General features: G+C 39.0%; 1 protein-coding gene across 2 annotated transcripts in view; it reads right to left on the minus strand.

The window, feature by feature from the left end:
* Positions 1–607: 607 nt before the first annotated feature.
* Positions 608–12,397, minus strand: part of LOC139624566 (metal transporter CNNM4) — a 53,667-nt gene continuing 41,877 nt past the window's right edge. Inside the window, exons 7-10 of one of the 2 annotated variants that reach the window (XM_071483797.1) lie at positions 9,190–9,246; positions 7,998–8,000; positions 7,029–7,207; positions 608–6,136 (exon numbers count right to left, since the gene is read on the minus strand). In XM_071483797.1, the coding sequence (XP_071339898.1) occupies positions 5,879–6,136; positions 7,029–7,207; positions 7,998–8,000; positions 9,190–9,246 (497 nt within the window). In that variant the 3' untranslated portion in view covers positions 608–5,878. The remainder of the gene's footprint in view (positions 6,137–7,028; positions 7,208–7,997; positions 8,001–9,189; positions 9,247–12,397) is intronic. The other variant, XM_071483796.1, reaches the window with a different exon arrangement.

Below are 12,397 nucleotides of genomic sequence, written 5' to 3' on the forward strand. Positions count from 1 at the left end.
GCTAAACCCAACCTGTGGAGGCAGACCCCCCCACCCTGAGCCCGGTTGTGTTGGAGGTTTCTTCCTGTTAAAAGGGAGTTTTTCCTCCCCCCTGTCGCCAAGCGCTTGCTCTTTGTGGGAACTGTTGGGTTTTTCTCTGTAACAAAGTAAGGTCTTGACCTTACCCTGTAAAGTGCCTTGAGATAATGTATATTATGATTTCGCGCTATACAAATACAATTGAATTGAATTGAATTGAATCACAAGCCAAAAAGGTTAATATGTAATAATGCATTGTATTTCATAAACAGTTCATATGTTCTTTAATATCTTAATCTGCAAAGTCCCCCGTAGCTGTCGCTGTCAAATAAAGGTATTGAAGTAAAAAGTGCAGTACAATGTTTCCCTCTGTGATGGCAGAGCAGAAGTACAAAGAAGTAATAATATCAAAGTTAATCAGTGTCTCTACATTTATATTTGCTACTTTTCAGTAACTACTGAATATTTACCAGAGCGTGCTTGTTTGCTCATTTGTGTATTCAGGTATATGTAGTTTCCCATTTTTAGGCAACAAGTGTCAAATAAATGAAAGTCTAAAAAGTCCTCTGAAAAAAATCAGGGCACAAAGGTCCATAGAGAAATATATCTCAGGTTTATTAATAACTTTCTTCATCTTCAAAACTCATTAAGACAGAAATTATAAAACAGTATTTACACCTTGTTTCTCTGTTATTTTTAAAAGTTAAAGCATGCCAGAGAGAATGAAGGACAATCAGTTTATTTTCTCCCCTAACGCCAGTCGCTCCATTCGCTCTGTTCCCAAATTAAATTCATGACAAATAAAAAAAAAAGATTGTTGTTTACCACAATTATTGACAGTGTTTCTGAGGTACAAAAAATAATAATAACAACCAGACTTGATTCACAAGTACTCTCACGCACACTTACCCTCACACACACACACAACGAACCCAAACCCAGTACAATTTAAAGCAGGTGGGGAGAGGGGGGGGGGGGTACTCCAACTTGTACACAAGCATCAACAAAAACAACACATTTGAACAACAATCAGAGCCATAACAATCAAGAAAAGGAACAAAAACAGTCAGCTGAAATGTGTGTGTGTGTGTGTGTGTGATTGTGTGTCAAAAATATTCCAGGAAGGAACACAATAAAATCCAGTACAGTCATTAAAAGATTAAGGTAAAGGCAACAAAACAGTGAATAAGTAAATGAATGCTGTGTCATGTCTGTGTTGAAATGATTACGAAATCCTGGTCAGTAACAGAATTGTGACAGAGCTACTCAGCCAGCAACTTTGGCAAATTTGCGGCCTTTAGAAAAATACTGCTGTCCTTGCTAAAGTGCATTTTTTTGAGTCCAACATGTTTTAATTCTTACAACTCCAAAATAGTGAACAGCGCTTAGTTCTTAGTTGGAAGGCATAAACAAAGAACATTTCTGAAAATCAGGGAAGTTGTGGGCAGAAGTATTAAACATCAGTGGGTGGAGCACATGTAACTTTCAAAATAAAGCTACTTCCTCTGTGATTTTTTCATGACGTCATTGCTTTAGTTTTTCTCAACAGATGAAACACTGGATAGTAAAACAAAGTTAACAGATGACTATTTTTTCAGCTTTTAATGACATAATGCCGTCCAGTGCGAGCCTGATTGGTGACCTCTGCACTCAATAGATTTCTCAGTGACTGTGCCTCAAAGTGTTCCTTAGACAAACCTGAGAGTGTTAAGGGTCAAAACTTTGTTATTTTACATCTTTTTGAAGCAGATTGCATCTTCAAAGGTATTTTATGAGCTCACAGATGTCCACAGTTTTCCCCAAATTATGCAACGTTTCCCCCGAGGTGAAACCCAAGCTTAAATCCAATATTAGGCCACACCCTCCCATCGCTACCTGGTGGGATTGCTGGATTTAAACTTTGCTTTAGTCCTAGGCAAATGCGTCGTTAGAAAGACAGCGAACATATGTGAGATCAAAAAAATACATTTTAGAATGAAACCTGCTGCTGAATAAAGAAGGAAAACAAGGTTTTACAGGTTTAAAGTTTTGCACTGGGATGTGACCAAATGACCGGTCGCAAAACAATTTAATGAGGTCACAAATGTGGTTAGCCATTAGCACGTCGTCAAAGTTTCATGGATGCCGTAGTTTTTGAATGCTAACAACATTAAAAAGAAATGATGAGCAGAGCAGTAAACACTCCTTTACGTCATGAATTAGTTAGTATGGATATTAAATCCCAGAAAAATGGCGCTACGTTTCAAAATTAAAGCCTGAGCTGCCTGGACTATGTTAGCTTAATTCAAACTCTTTAGTGACTTATATATGTAGGTAAGCTAGTTTCAGTGCCTTACAGCCAAAAAGCCATTAGCTGCTGAAAACCACAACTTGATATTGTGAGCAGTGAAAGATTTGACTTTTATTTTTTTAACTTTTTACATTGGTTTTGGTTTGCTTTTATTCCATATAAAATGAACCACAAAATGTTGAACTTTAACGGTATAAAAATCACGAATATCATCAAACAAGGGCAGATTTTCCTCTTTGCTAGCAGCTAACTTTGTCTCATTTCGCACACTGAGGTTTAACTTAGACAACAACTGTACTAAAAATCCAGGCTGCTGTGATTTTAGTGTTGTGAAACTCCACATTAAAATATATTTAGTGTAATTAACAACATTTTTCAGTCTAAAAAAATTGAAAAAAAGAATTGTACCACTGTGTAACAAAGGATTAGGTAAATTGGACACTGGACTCAAACTGAAGTGTTTTTAAGGCAGTGTGAGGCACACTGTGTTACACCATGGTGCGAAACTCCATAACGGCCTTTAGCCTTTAGGTTATATAAACTAACCATTACTTGAAAAAACTGGATGTAAAAGACAAACTCACAATGTTCAGCTCAAATAATTGCAACTAGCAGATAAATTATTGGCATATCGTTGAAAACACAAAACACTGGCACAGCTCAGACCCATGATGCATCAGCCCATAACACAACATGTCAAGCAAACTATTCTTTAGACTATCATCACTTGTGTCTTTGGCAGAAATTTATCTCACACTCAAACAGGACATAAAGACACATTTTTATGTGTGCAAAAATAAATCAACAATTACTTATGTGTTCATTTGACAAAATCTTCTGCAAAAACTTATGTAAATGGGTTTTGAAAACACTCATAATATTTTCACGTGTTGCATCACCAGATAAGCTTGACACACTCAAAAGTACAGATTTTTTTTCCGAAGAAAGAAAACCACAAAATCAGATGATTCAAAGATCAATATAGCAATTCATCTGACCACAGAAATGAAATCATCATATTCTCATGGCCTGATACGTGTGAATAATGAAAGTGGAAGTGCTTCATAATTCAGGAGGAGTGCTGCTTTGGTTGATGAATTAATAATATTTACTGAAGAAGAGAAGAGGGGACACATGACAAGCTGACCAGATATTTTAGTACAAGCAAGAAAGCGCTTCAGTAGTTTTACTTTCACAAAACTTCACAGTGTTCCTCCATCGACAGAGGTGGGATTAAGTGATGAGGAAACACGTCAGACAACCTGATGTTGCTGATCTCAGAAAGCAGCGACATTAAAGGAAAAACAATCTACAAACTCTGAAATCTTTTTCTTTTTGGTGTCTCTGCTGCCCTCCAGCGTGTCGTCTAGTCCTTCTTCCGATGTCCTACGTTTCCCAGAATCCCCTTTCACAACATTTAGAGAGCAGATCTCCCATCTGCTTATTAGATTCACCAGTGATTTTTGTGTTTTAAGAGAGTAAAAAAAAAAAAAACCCCAAAAAATAAGCGATGCTGACAGCAAAAAGACGGACAATAAAGTGTGTCTTAACACGAAATGTTTGGTGAGGATGCATTGCATTCTGGTATATGTAGGAGTTTGTCTAGAAATCCATCTCTACCACAGATGTCTTGCAAGACATCTTTGATTTTAAAAACAAAAACCCGGTGTATGATTTACTTTTCATGTTACATATCATTAAAAATGTCTATTAAACACCACTGTGGTTCTTCTAGAAATCAGAAAAAACTGTTACAAGACACAAGATTTATGGGCTTGGGGACAAATTTCTTGTCTAAAATCTCCTCAGAATGTACAGTAAAACATAACTGGAGTGTGCGCAGTCCGCTGAAAAACATGCTTTGTATTAACTGTAAAATTGACAACATAGTTTCTGATGAAGGTGGCAAAGTTTGCACGATGCCACGGCCGAGTGGTGCGTTTACAGAAGTACAAACAACAGTAAATGTTTCAGTTGTTGTTCACTAAGATAGAGTGACCCCTTCCCCAAGTTCTGATTAAAAAAAAAAAACAAAAAACAACCCAAACATAACCACTGAATGCAAAAGAATATTTTACACATAAAATCCCACAATGAGGCAAAAAAAAAAAAAATCATATGTTTTGCCCCCCTCATTGACAAAAACGTACACACACACATTAAACTAAATAAATAAAGTCTCAGATTTCTTATAGTATTTTCTAGTCAGGAGGTGATCAAGCGTCCCTCTTTTGGTTTCTGTTCCCACCAAGTCTGGTGATGGCCATTTTGGTCACATACACACACACATACAAACACAAACACAAACACGCACAGACAAGCCACCCTCGCACTGATGACACCGTGCTCTCAAACATCTTCCCCTCTGTGAAAACGGATTTCACCGAGAGGGGGGCTGTTAGAGAGCAGGGCTGCCACAGTTAACGTACCCTACACATTTCATCTAACACATTCATCATAATCATATTGATTGTCTAAATCACAATACAGACTGGCTGTCTATCGGTGCTGAATCTCTGAACAACTCTGGGATAAAGGCTCTTGGCTACTTACTGCTTCTATCCAGGATATATGTGTGTATATATATATATATATATATATATATATATATATATATATGTATGTATGCATGTATATATACCCTCCCATCCCCACCAAAAGAGAAAAAAAGGAGAACTAAACAGAAAAAGAGTCAGTAGGAGTCTATTTTATCAATAAATATGTCACTACAAATTTCTACGGAACATATATTACTTTGTTGGGACTCCGCTGACATGCTCGGGTCTTTGTCTTCTAGCTGTATGGATGGTGTGGAGGGGACGCAGTTGCTACACATGCAGTGGCTGGTTGGTTTGCGACTTTCGACTGCACTTGCATGTATGTGGGGGAGGGGGGTGGGGTTGGGTGGAGTCTCCCTGAGTCTCTGATTAGGGACAGTGAATTGGAAACACACACACACACACACACACACACACACACACACACACACACACACACACATTTAAAAACACACACACAGGGGAAGAAACTCCCAAAATCGGCGAGGCCTCTGAACGCGGACTACGTTCATGGGCGAGAGGGAGGAGCTTTCTGGTCCAGACAAGCAGGTCCTTCAGATCTTTGTCGTCAGTTAATACATAAGGAGCATGTGTGTGCCCTTGCATGCACACACACACACACACACACACACACACACATACACACACACACACACAAACACAGATATTGCTTGCTTTCAATGAACTAGATGACTTTTGGGTTTGCTGTGATTCAATTAATGATGGAAAAGTGGAGGCAAATTCCCACAATACACTTTGGTACGTCTGTGTGTGTGTTTTGTTTAACCCTTGCATATTTACACAATATGCATGCACATGGCTTGTCTCTTTGGGCCTGGCATGTGTCTGCATTCACACACACACACACACACACACACACACACACACACACACACACACACACACACACACACCTCCCCTCCCCAGCAGACATCCGAGCGTAGTAGTGCATGCGTGCAAACGTAGGAGTACGGAGGATCAGAGGGGGTGGGGTTGGGGAGGTTGGGGGGGGTCAAATGCTGTTTTCCAGCTGGCTGTGGTGGTTGGCTGTGTGCGGTGAGTTCTGCTCGTTGAGGAGGAGAAGCGTCGTCTCGTCCGGTCCATTCTCCGTTGGGGTGGAGTCCGCGCCCAGGTCTGTGATGGTGGTGTTGGCGGTGGCGGGGGGAGTGGTCTGCTCCAGGCGGGCCGTGTTGTGGCCGCTCTCTGGGGACTGCGGTGTGCTGTCGAGACGAGACGCCATCAGGCCGTTCTGGTACTGAGCCCGTGTGATCTGAAGGAGGGAGGGGGAAATGAGAAAGAGATCACAGCTGCTCCGTGTTTTCTTTGGTTCAAGTTGGTCAAAGGGAATTTTCCTTTAAAGGTCCCATGTTTTACACTTTGCCAGTGTTTTATTTGAAGTGTTGATATCCATAAGAAGATATATTTGTGGTTTTAAGAACCAAAAACCATCTCAACGTAGTTTTACATCTCCTCTCTCAGGCTTCTCTCTGGAGCTCTTGTAACAGTCAGCCAATCAGAAGAGAGACTCCGAGCCTCAACTCTAACTAGCTGACTGTTTTCTTAATGAGTAAATAAAAATAAGGCAGATTTCAGGTAAAAACTCAAAGAAATCAAATCCTGCAAGGTTGGATGGTCCAGGTGGGCGGGGCTTGAGGCATGACTGAGAGCAGTGACTGCTTTGTTGTGACATCACAAAGTTACAAGAAGTCTCAACGGCTGGTTTTAAGGCTCAGTTTCTGAATACAGGCTGTGAGCATTTCTCTGTGGACTGAGGCTTTGATACTTTCACAGTATTAATATAGAACCTAGACCTGCTTTATAATCAGAAACACATGGAAATCTCACTTTTTACAATATGGGACATTTAAACCTCCAATAACTTTCTTAGGCGATTTGGAGGCAGCAGAAATAAGCTATACGCAGAATTGACATATGATCATTGATATTGTGAACAAACAGCTGCTTATTTACACATTCAGGATTCATGGAGCAACATATTCATTTATTATGACTTGTGTTTGTGTCCCCCTTGTGAATGTAGGTCCAATACTCACTCAATTTTTGCCCAGATTGATTGGCAAAATGGCCATTTTATCTATCTGAATACTTTCTGGAGCCACACGTATAATACCATCCAACGGGGTGTGTTTGCTGTAACCAACCTTGACAAACTGCAGGTCAGTGAGAGCTCGGACGTAGAAGTCGGGTGTGTACTGCTGCGAGGGGATGCTGTTGTTGAGCTGGCTGTTGCTGCCACTGACGGAGAGAGACTCGGTCCGGTCTGCTCCGCTCAGAGATGCTGTTCGGTTCAACCCGCTGAGATGTGACGGCGAACGAAACTCTGCAAACATGCACACACACACACACAAACACACACACAAACACAAACACAAACACAAACACACACACACACACACACACACACACACACACACACACACACACACACAGAGAAAAGGTTATGAACAGCTCCTGTTAGCAGTTAAAAGACTGTGTGATCAAGCTCTACCAGGCTTTGCTGCATTCACAGAGTAAAAAACACTTCATTCCTATCCAAGGCTGTGTTGCTGGGTGTAACTCTACTGTTTCAAAGCCATTCATTGATTAACAGCTCTACGATGCAACCACAGATCAATGGAAGACCTCGAGAGCACAAGATGCAGTGTGGGGTCAAATGCAGGTTAATAATGAATGAACACGACTAATTAGTGACACACAAGCGAATGAATAATGAATAATGCACAAAATAACAACTTTTAATTAAATCATTTCATTAAATCTGTGAGAGCAGGAGAGACAGAGGTTAAACAAGTTAAAGTTCAGTTATATCTTCCACAAAAAGCACAAACTCTTGACCATCTGTACACACCCTTTGTTTCACTAACACATCAGCAAGTGCTGCCTGTCTCAGACACAAAGGCAGTGACTCACAAAATTTTCCCAGTAAGCAGTGACTCAGTTTTTGTTTTTAGGGATGCTTTACACCAACCAAACTTATTGTCATTTAATACAAAAGTATTTTAATTGATGGTTGAGCAATGCAGGATGCAAACTAAAATACGTCTTCTTAATGGAGTTGAGACAGAGGTGACGCAAACACGTACCACGAGGAAACTTTAACCTTTTAACACCCACTGTTTGCCCAGCAGAACATTAATATAAGTGTTTATTAATGTGTTTAACAACAGCAATAACTTCTCTTGTTAAGTGGAAGGTGGTGTATAGGCAGATAATCAATGACAATATAGGAAAACACATCCAAAATGTCTTCGTGACAGAAGTCAGAATTGTTGACGTATATTTAATCATCATTAATAAACACTTACAGTTTTCTTAAACTACATTACAGTGTTATAAAAGATTTTCAATACTTTTGTCGTGCCTATAAATGCTAAACAGACTTTATTGACTTTATATCACTGTAAACAAGTGAAAACACGTTCAAGGAGGAGAGCAGACTTAATGCCTGCAGGACACCAGTATTATGTAGAAATCCCCAGACAGTTTGTGCTATGAGATATTACATGAATAGAGACAAAGAGTACAATATCTGTACTGACTCATAAGACTCTTTGGTCTTATACCCAGCTTTTAAATGATCATCAATTATTGATTAATTGTCCTGTTTAATCCTTTAATCAGGCTTTAAAGCTGACATGTTTACAAATCACGCATCCTGGCTCACCAGCACCAGCACCAACACCAACAGAGAAAAGCAGAAAATACTCCCACTTAAGATGCCAGTATCAGCATATGTTTGCTTTATTTGCTTGAATTTACCAATAATCTAAAGAGTTGCTAATTCATTTTCTGTTCTGACACCTTAAAAGTACATTGTGTCAGAAGGACTGGGTGTGTCAGGGTTAAAGTGCAAAATATGAAAATAAATTTCGCTTTTTTGAAAACTATTTTAAAGGATGACAACATCCAAGAGGAAATACTGATAAAATACAGCGCTGGTTTAAAAATTGTACTTCTTTAATCTAACTGAAAACAGCTCACACCATTTCAAGCAGGACAAGTTTGTCACTGTTCTTAGTCATAGTAGTAATAACCGTTTCGTGATTAAAACAACAACTAATAATTGAGTCAAAGCCAAAAAGATATTTTCCACCTCTGCTCCGACAAACTGTCACCACAATGACTAACGATCATATGCTTCATCCAGCAGACAGTTTAGTGTCTGCTGGATGAAGCATATGATCGTTGGCATGCTGTTGGCATGCTGGTTTCATTCAGACGAATGAATGTGTCTCGCTCTCTCACACGCACACACACACTCACACATGGCACGCAGGCACGTTACCAGCTGTGTGTTATTACCAGTAGGAGTGAGTCTTCCAGCCGTGGGCCTCAGTGAGTCATAGGAAACTGTTTTACCTGGACATGTCAAGTACGTTAGCTTTCAAGGTTTTCAGCTCGCTAGTTAATCCTGGATATCTACGGCTCATTTTCTTGGTTAGTGGTTAGATTTCACTTAGTCATGAAGGAATCTTTATTATTTACATATTCAAGACCGTTAAGATCCAGTAGGGAACTTTTCTTTATTAAATCCTTGTGGTTAAAATTAATCCACAACTTAAAATTAATGACTCACCAGAATATTCAGGTTTCTTCCTGTTAAAAGGAGTTTATCCTCTCCACTGTGCTGCTCATTGTTAGGTTTAATATTGTAACGTCTTGACCTTACCTTGAGGAGATGTATCTTATCATGTGTTGCCAAAGAAAATTGAATTGAATAGTTTTTGCAGCTACAGTAGTTTTTAGCATTCATGTTAGCGCTGTCCTGTTTATGTCATGTAAAGTTTACTCAGATAAATGAGAAAACCACTGTCTAAACTAAATCTAAATATATGAATAATTAAATCAGAGTGCATTTTGCTGTTTACTCTCTCTGGAAGCAGAGAGACCAGAGTTGTTTACTTTTTGTAATAAGTATGACGCAGGGTTGCTGGATTTTCCATTTTCTCCACCTCAGTCACATGGAACAACGGAAACCAAATCATGTTGCCAAATGTTTGACTGTACCAACAAATATTCAGTTATATGCCCTCTGACCTCTAAAACGATTTCATTTGTAATAGAACAGAAGTAGAAGTGGAAGAACATAATCACAGGACTGAGTCAGTGAGGTATACACCAAAAGCTTCAATCGATTTTTTATTTAAAGTTCCACTATTTAGCATTTTTAGCAGCATATAGACACCAAATAAGTGATTTATAATACATATAATTGGAAGAAGATATATTATTATTATTATTATTATTATTATTATTATTATTATTATTAACATTATGATTATGATTATTATTATGGAGAAGTTACAGATGTTGCTAAATAAATAACAAAGACTTCTTATAGCTACACTGTAGGGCAATATAAACCATTTAATAAATGTTAAATAAGCAGACTTAAAGTAAAGTGTTACCAAATTATTTGTATTTCATATATTTTCTTAACTTTTCTGTCTTGGCTGTGAGTTTAAACTATAAGAAAAGTTACCTACTGGATCTTCAAGACTTTAAATTTTTCAATCAGTCAAACCTCAGCTTGTGATCTGGTGCTGGCAGAGAGAGTTAGCGTCTTTAAAACTACGGTGGATGATGGGACCCAGTTCCAAACAACAATCCTCACTCCAAACCCTTGAAAAGACAATTATCTCAACATTTCAACTTTCATGATTACAACAATGAGCAGGTACTGGGATCACATTTGGAACTGGGCTCTGATGATTAAGTGGAGGAAAGATACTAGCTGCAAAACTATTGTTTGTTGTGCTCTAAAAGACTACAATCTATTTCAGCAGTTAATGTCATTTAGTCTATTCAAAACTAGGGTTTATAATATGTTGCTAAAGTGAGGGATAGGACAACAATAACCCCCCAAAAAAATCCCAGGCTGCATCTCAACAGCTTCATGTTCTGTCCTTCAGTATTTTCCACTGAGACAGAGTTACAGAGAAAGAAACCATCTGAAGCTATTAGGATGCATCCAACATTGATACTGCAAAGATCAGACAGTTTTACCCCTCGAGGGGCTCCAAGTCTCATCTGAGCGTCTTGTGATGTTGTCCCATCCTTCTCTATTCTATCTTAGAGGAGCCGCGTGATCATGATCTGTCCCCTTGTGTCCTGCCAGCTTAAGAGCTGCGCTGACATTTTGGCAGATACGCTCTTTGATCATCTTTTTTTCCTTTGCAACAACATGACCGGTGTCCTTTCAACCTCCGCATCTCCTCCTTTCTTCCGTACATGTATATGCTAATACTTCAGTACACTGTTCGTTTAGTGTTGGCGTCTTCCTGCTTGGCTCTACCTTTCCTGTACACAGGTCTCTAGCAGAAGCAATGTGATCTACATAGTAGCTGTGTCCCAATTCAGGGGCCGCGTCCTTCAGAGGCTGCATTTGAGGACAGCGGCAAGGATCCAACGGGTGGATCTTTGTTGCCCAATCTATTCCAAGATTCATTGTACGCCGGTAAACAACACCGACAGAGAGCCTGAGGATTAAACTTTTAATTGTAAGTTTCTGTTTTCACCTGAGTTCAGCGGCTACTGATACAACTGTTAAAACCAAGGGCCTTAAACCCTCAGGTTTCTGTGAAAAAAAGTTGCGTAGTGCTAGGCGGCAGGAGCCACACTGTAAGGGTGGCGGCTGGTGATGAAAAGGGAAACTCCTCCCTTGGCCAGAACATCTCATTTTGGTTCGGCCTTAACCGTCTTTGAAGGGCCACACCTTCGTAGATTGTGTCCTCCAGAGGATGTGGCCCCTGAATTAGGACACAGCAAGTGATTCACGGTGGAAAGTCTCAACAGGAAACATTCTTCTATGAATTATAATCAGAATTCGACTGATTCAGTTTTCTTTTTAAGTCCAAATCTGGTGTCAATAGTTTATAGTTTCTAGAACATATATCCAGCATAAACATTTACAAGAAGGAATCCTAATTTATTATATTATAATATAAAATAATAATATTTTATTATTCTGACCAAGATATTAAGTACAAGGGCTGCACCTTACAAATTTTTTAATTATTGATTAATCTGATTGTCATTAATCAGTTGGGCAAAAATTCTCAGAATACAGTCAAAATTGACCATCACAAGTTCCCAGAGCCTGAGCTGTCGACTGTGTTTTTTTGTTTTGTTTTTGTTTTTTCCTGGAAACCCACAGAGATTCAGTCCACTGGCAAATAAAACCAGCAAATATTCACTTGAATACTGAAACTAGACAATTCTGTTTAAAAATTACTCCAATGATTGATGCAGTATTGTAATTTTTGAAGATAATCTTCTGTTGATTGACTAATTGATTCATAAATTGTTTCAGCTCTGAGACAGGGATGTATTATAAAAACTAAACTTGTGAGTGCTCTCATGTGGACAAACTGTGTAATGGCCACACTCCTCAAACATATCTTCAGCATTTTGGAACTGGACCTTTTTGGCTCACATGTACACTGACACCGTAATAAGCTAAAATCCTCCATTAAATGAATCAAAGGGAGAAACTGACTGAAAGCAGATC

The sequence above is a fragment of the Trachinotus anak genome, unplaced genomic scaffold, assembly GCF_046630095.1.
Source record: "Trachinotus anak isolate AG129_WGS33_773 ecotype Australia unplaced genomic scaffold, CSIRO_AGI_Tana_v1 ptg000008l, whole genome shotgun sequence".
Classification (NCBI taxonomy): Eukaryota; Metazoa; Chordata; class Actinopteri; order Carangiformes; family Carangidae; genus Trachinotus; species Trachinotus anak.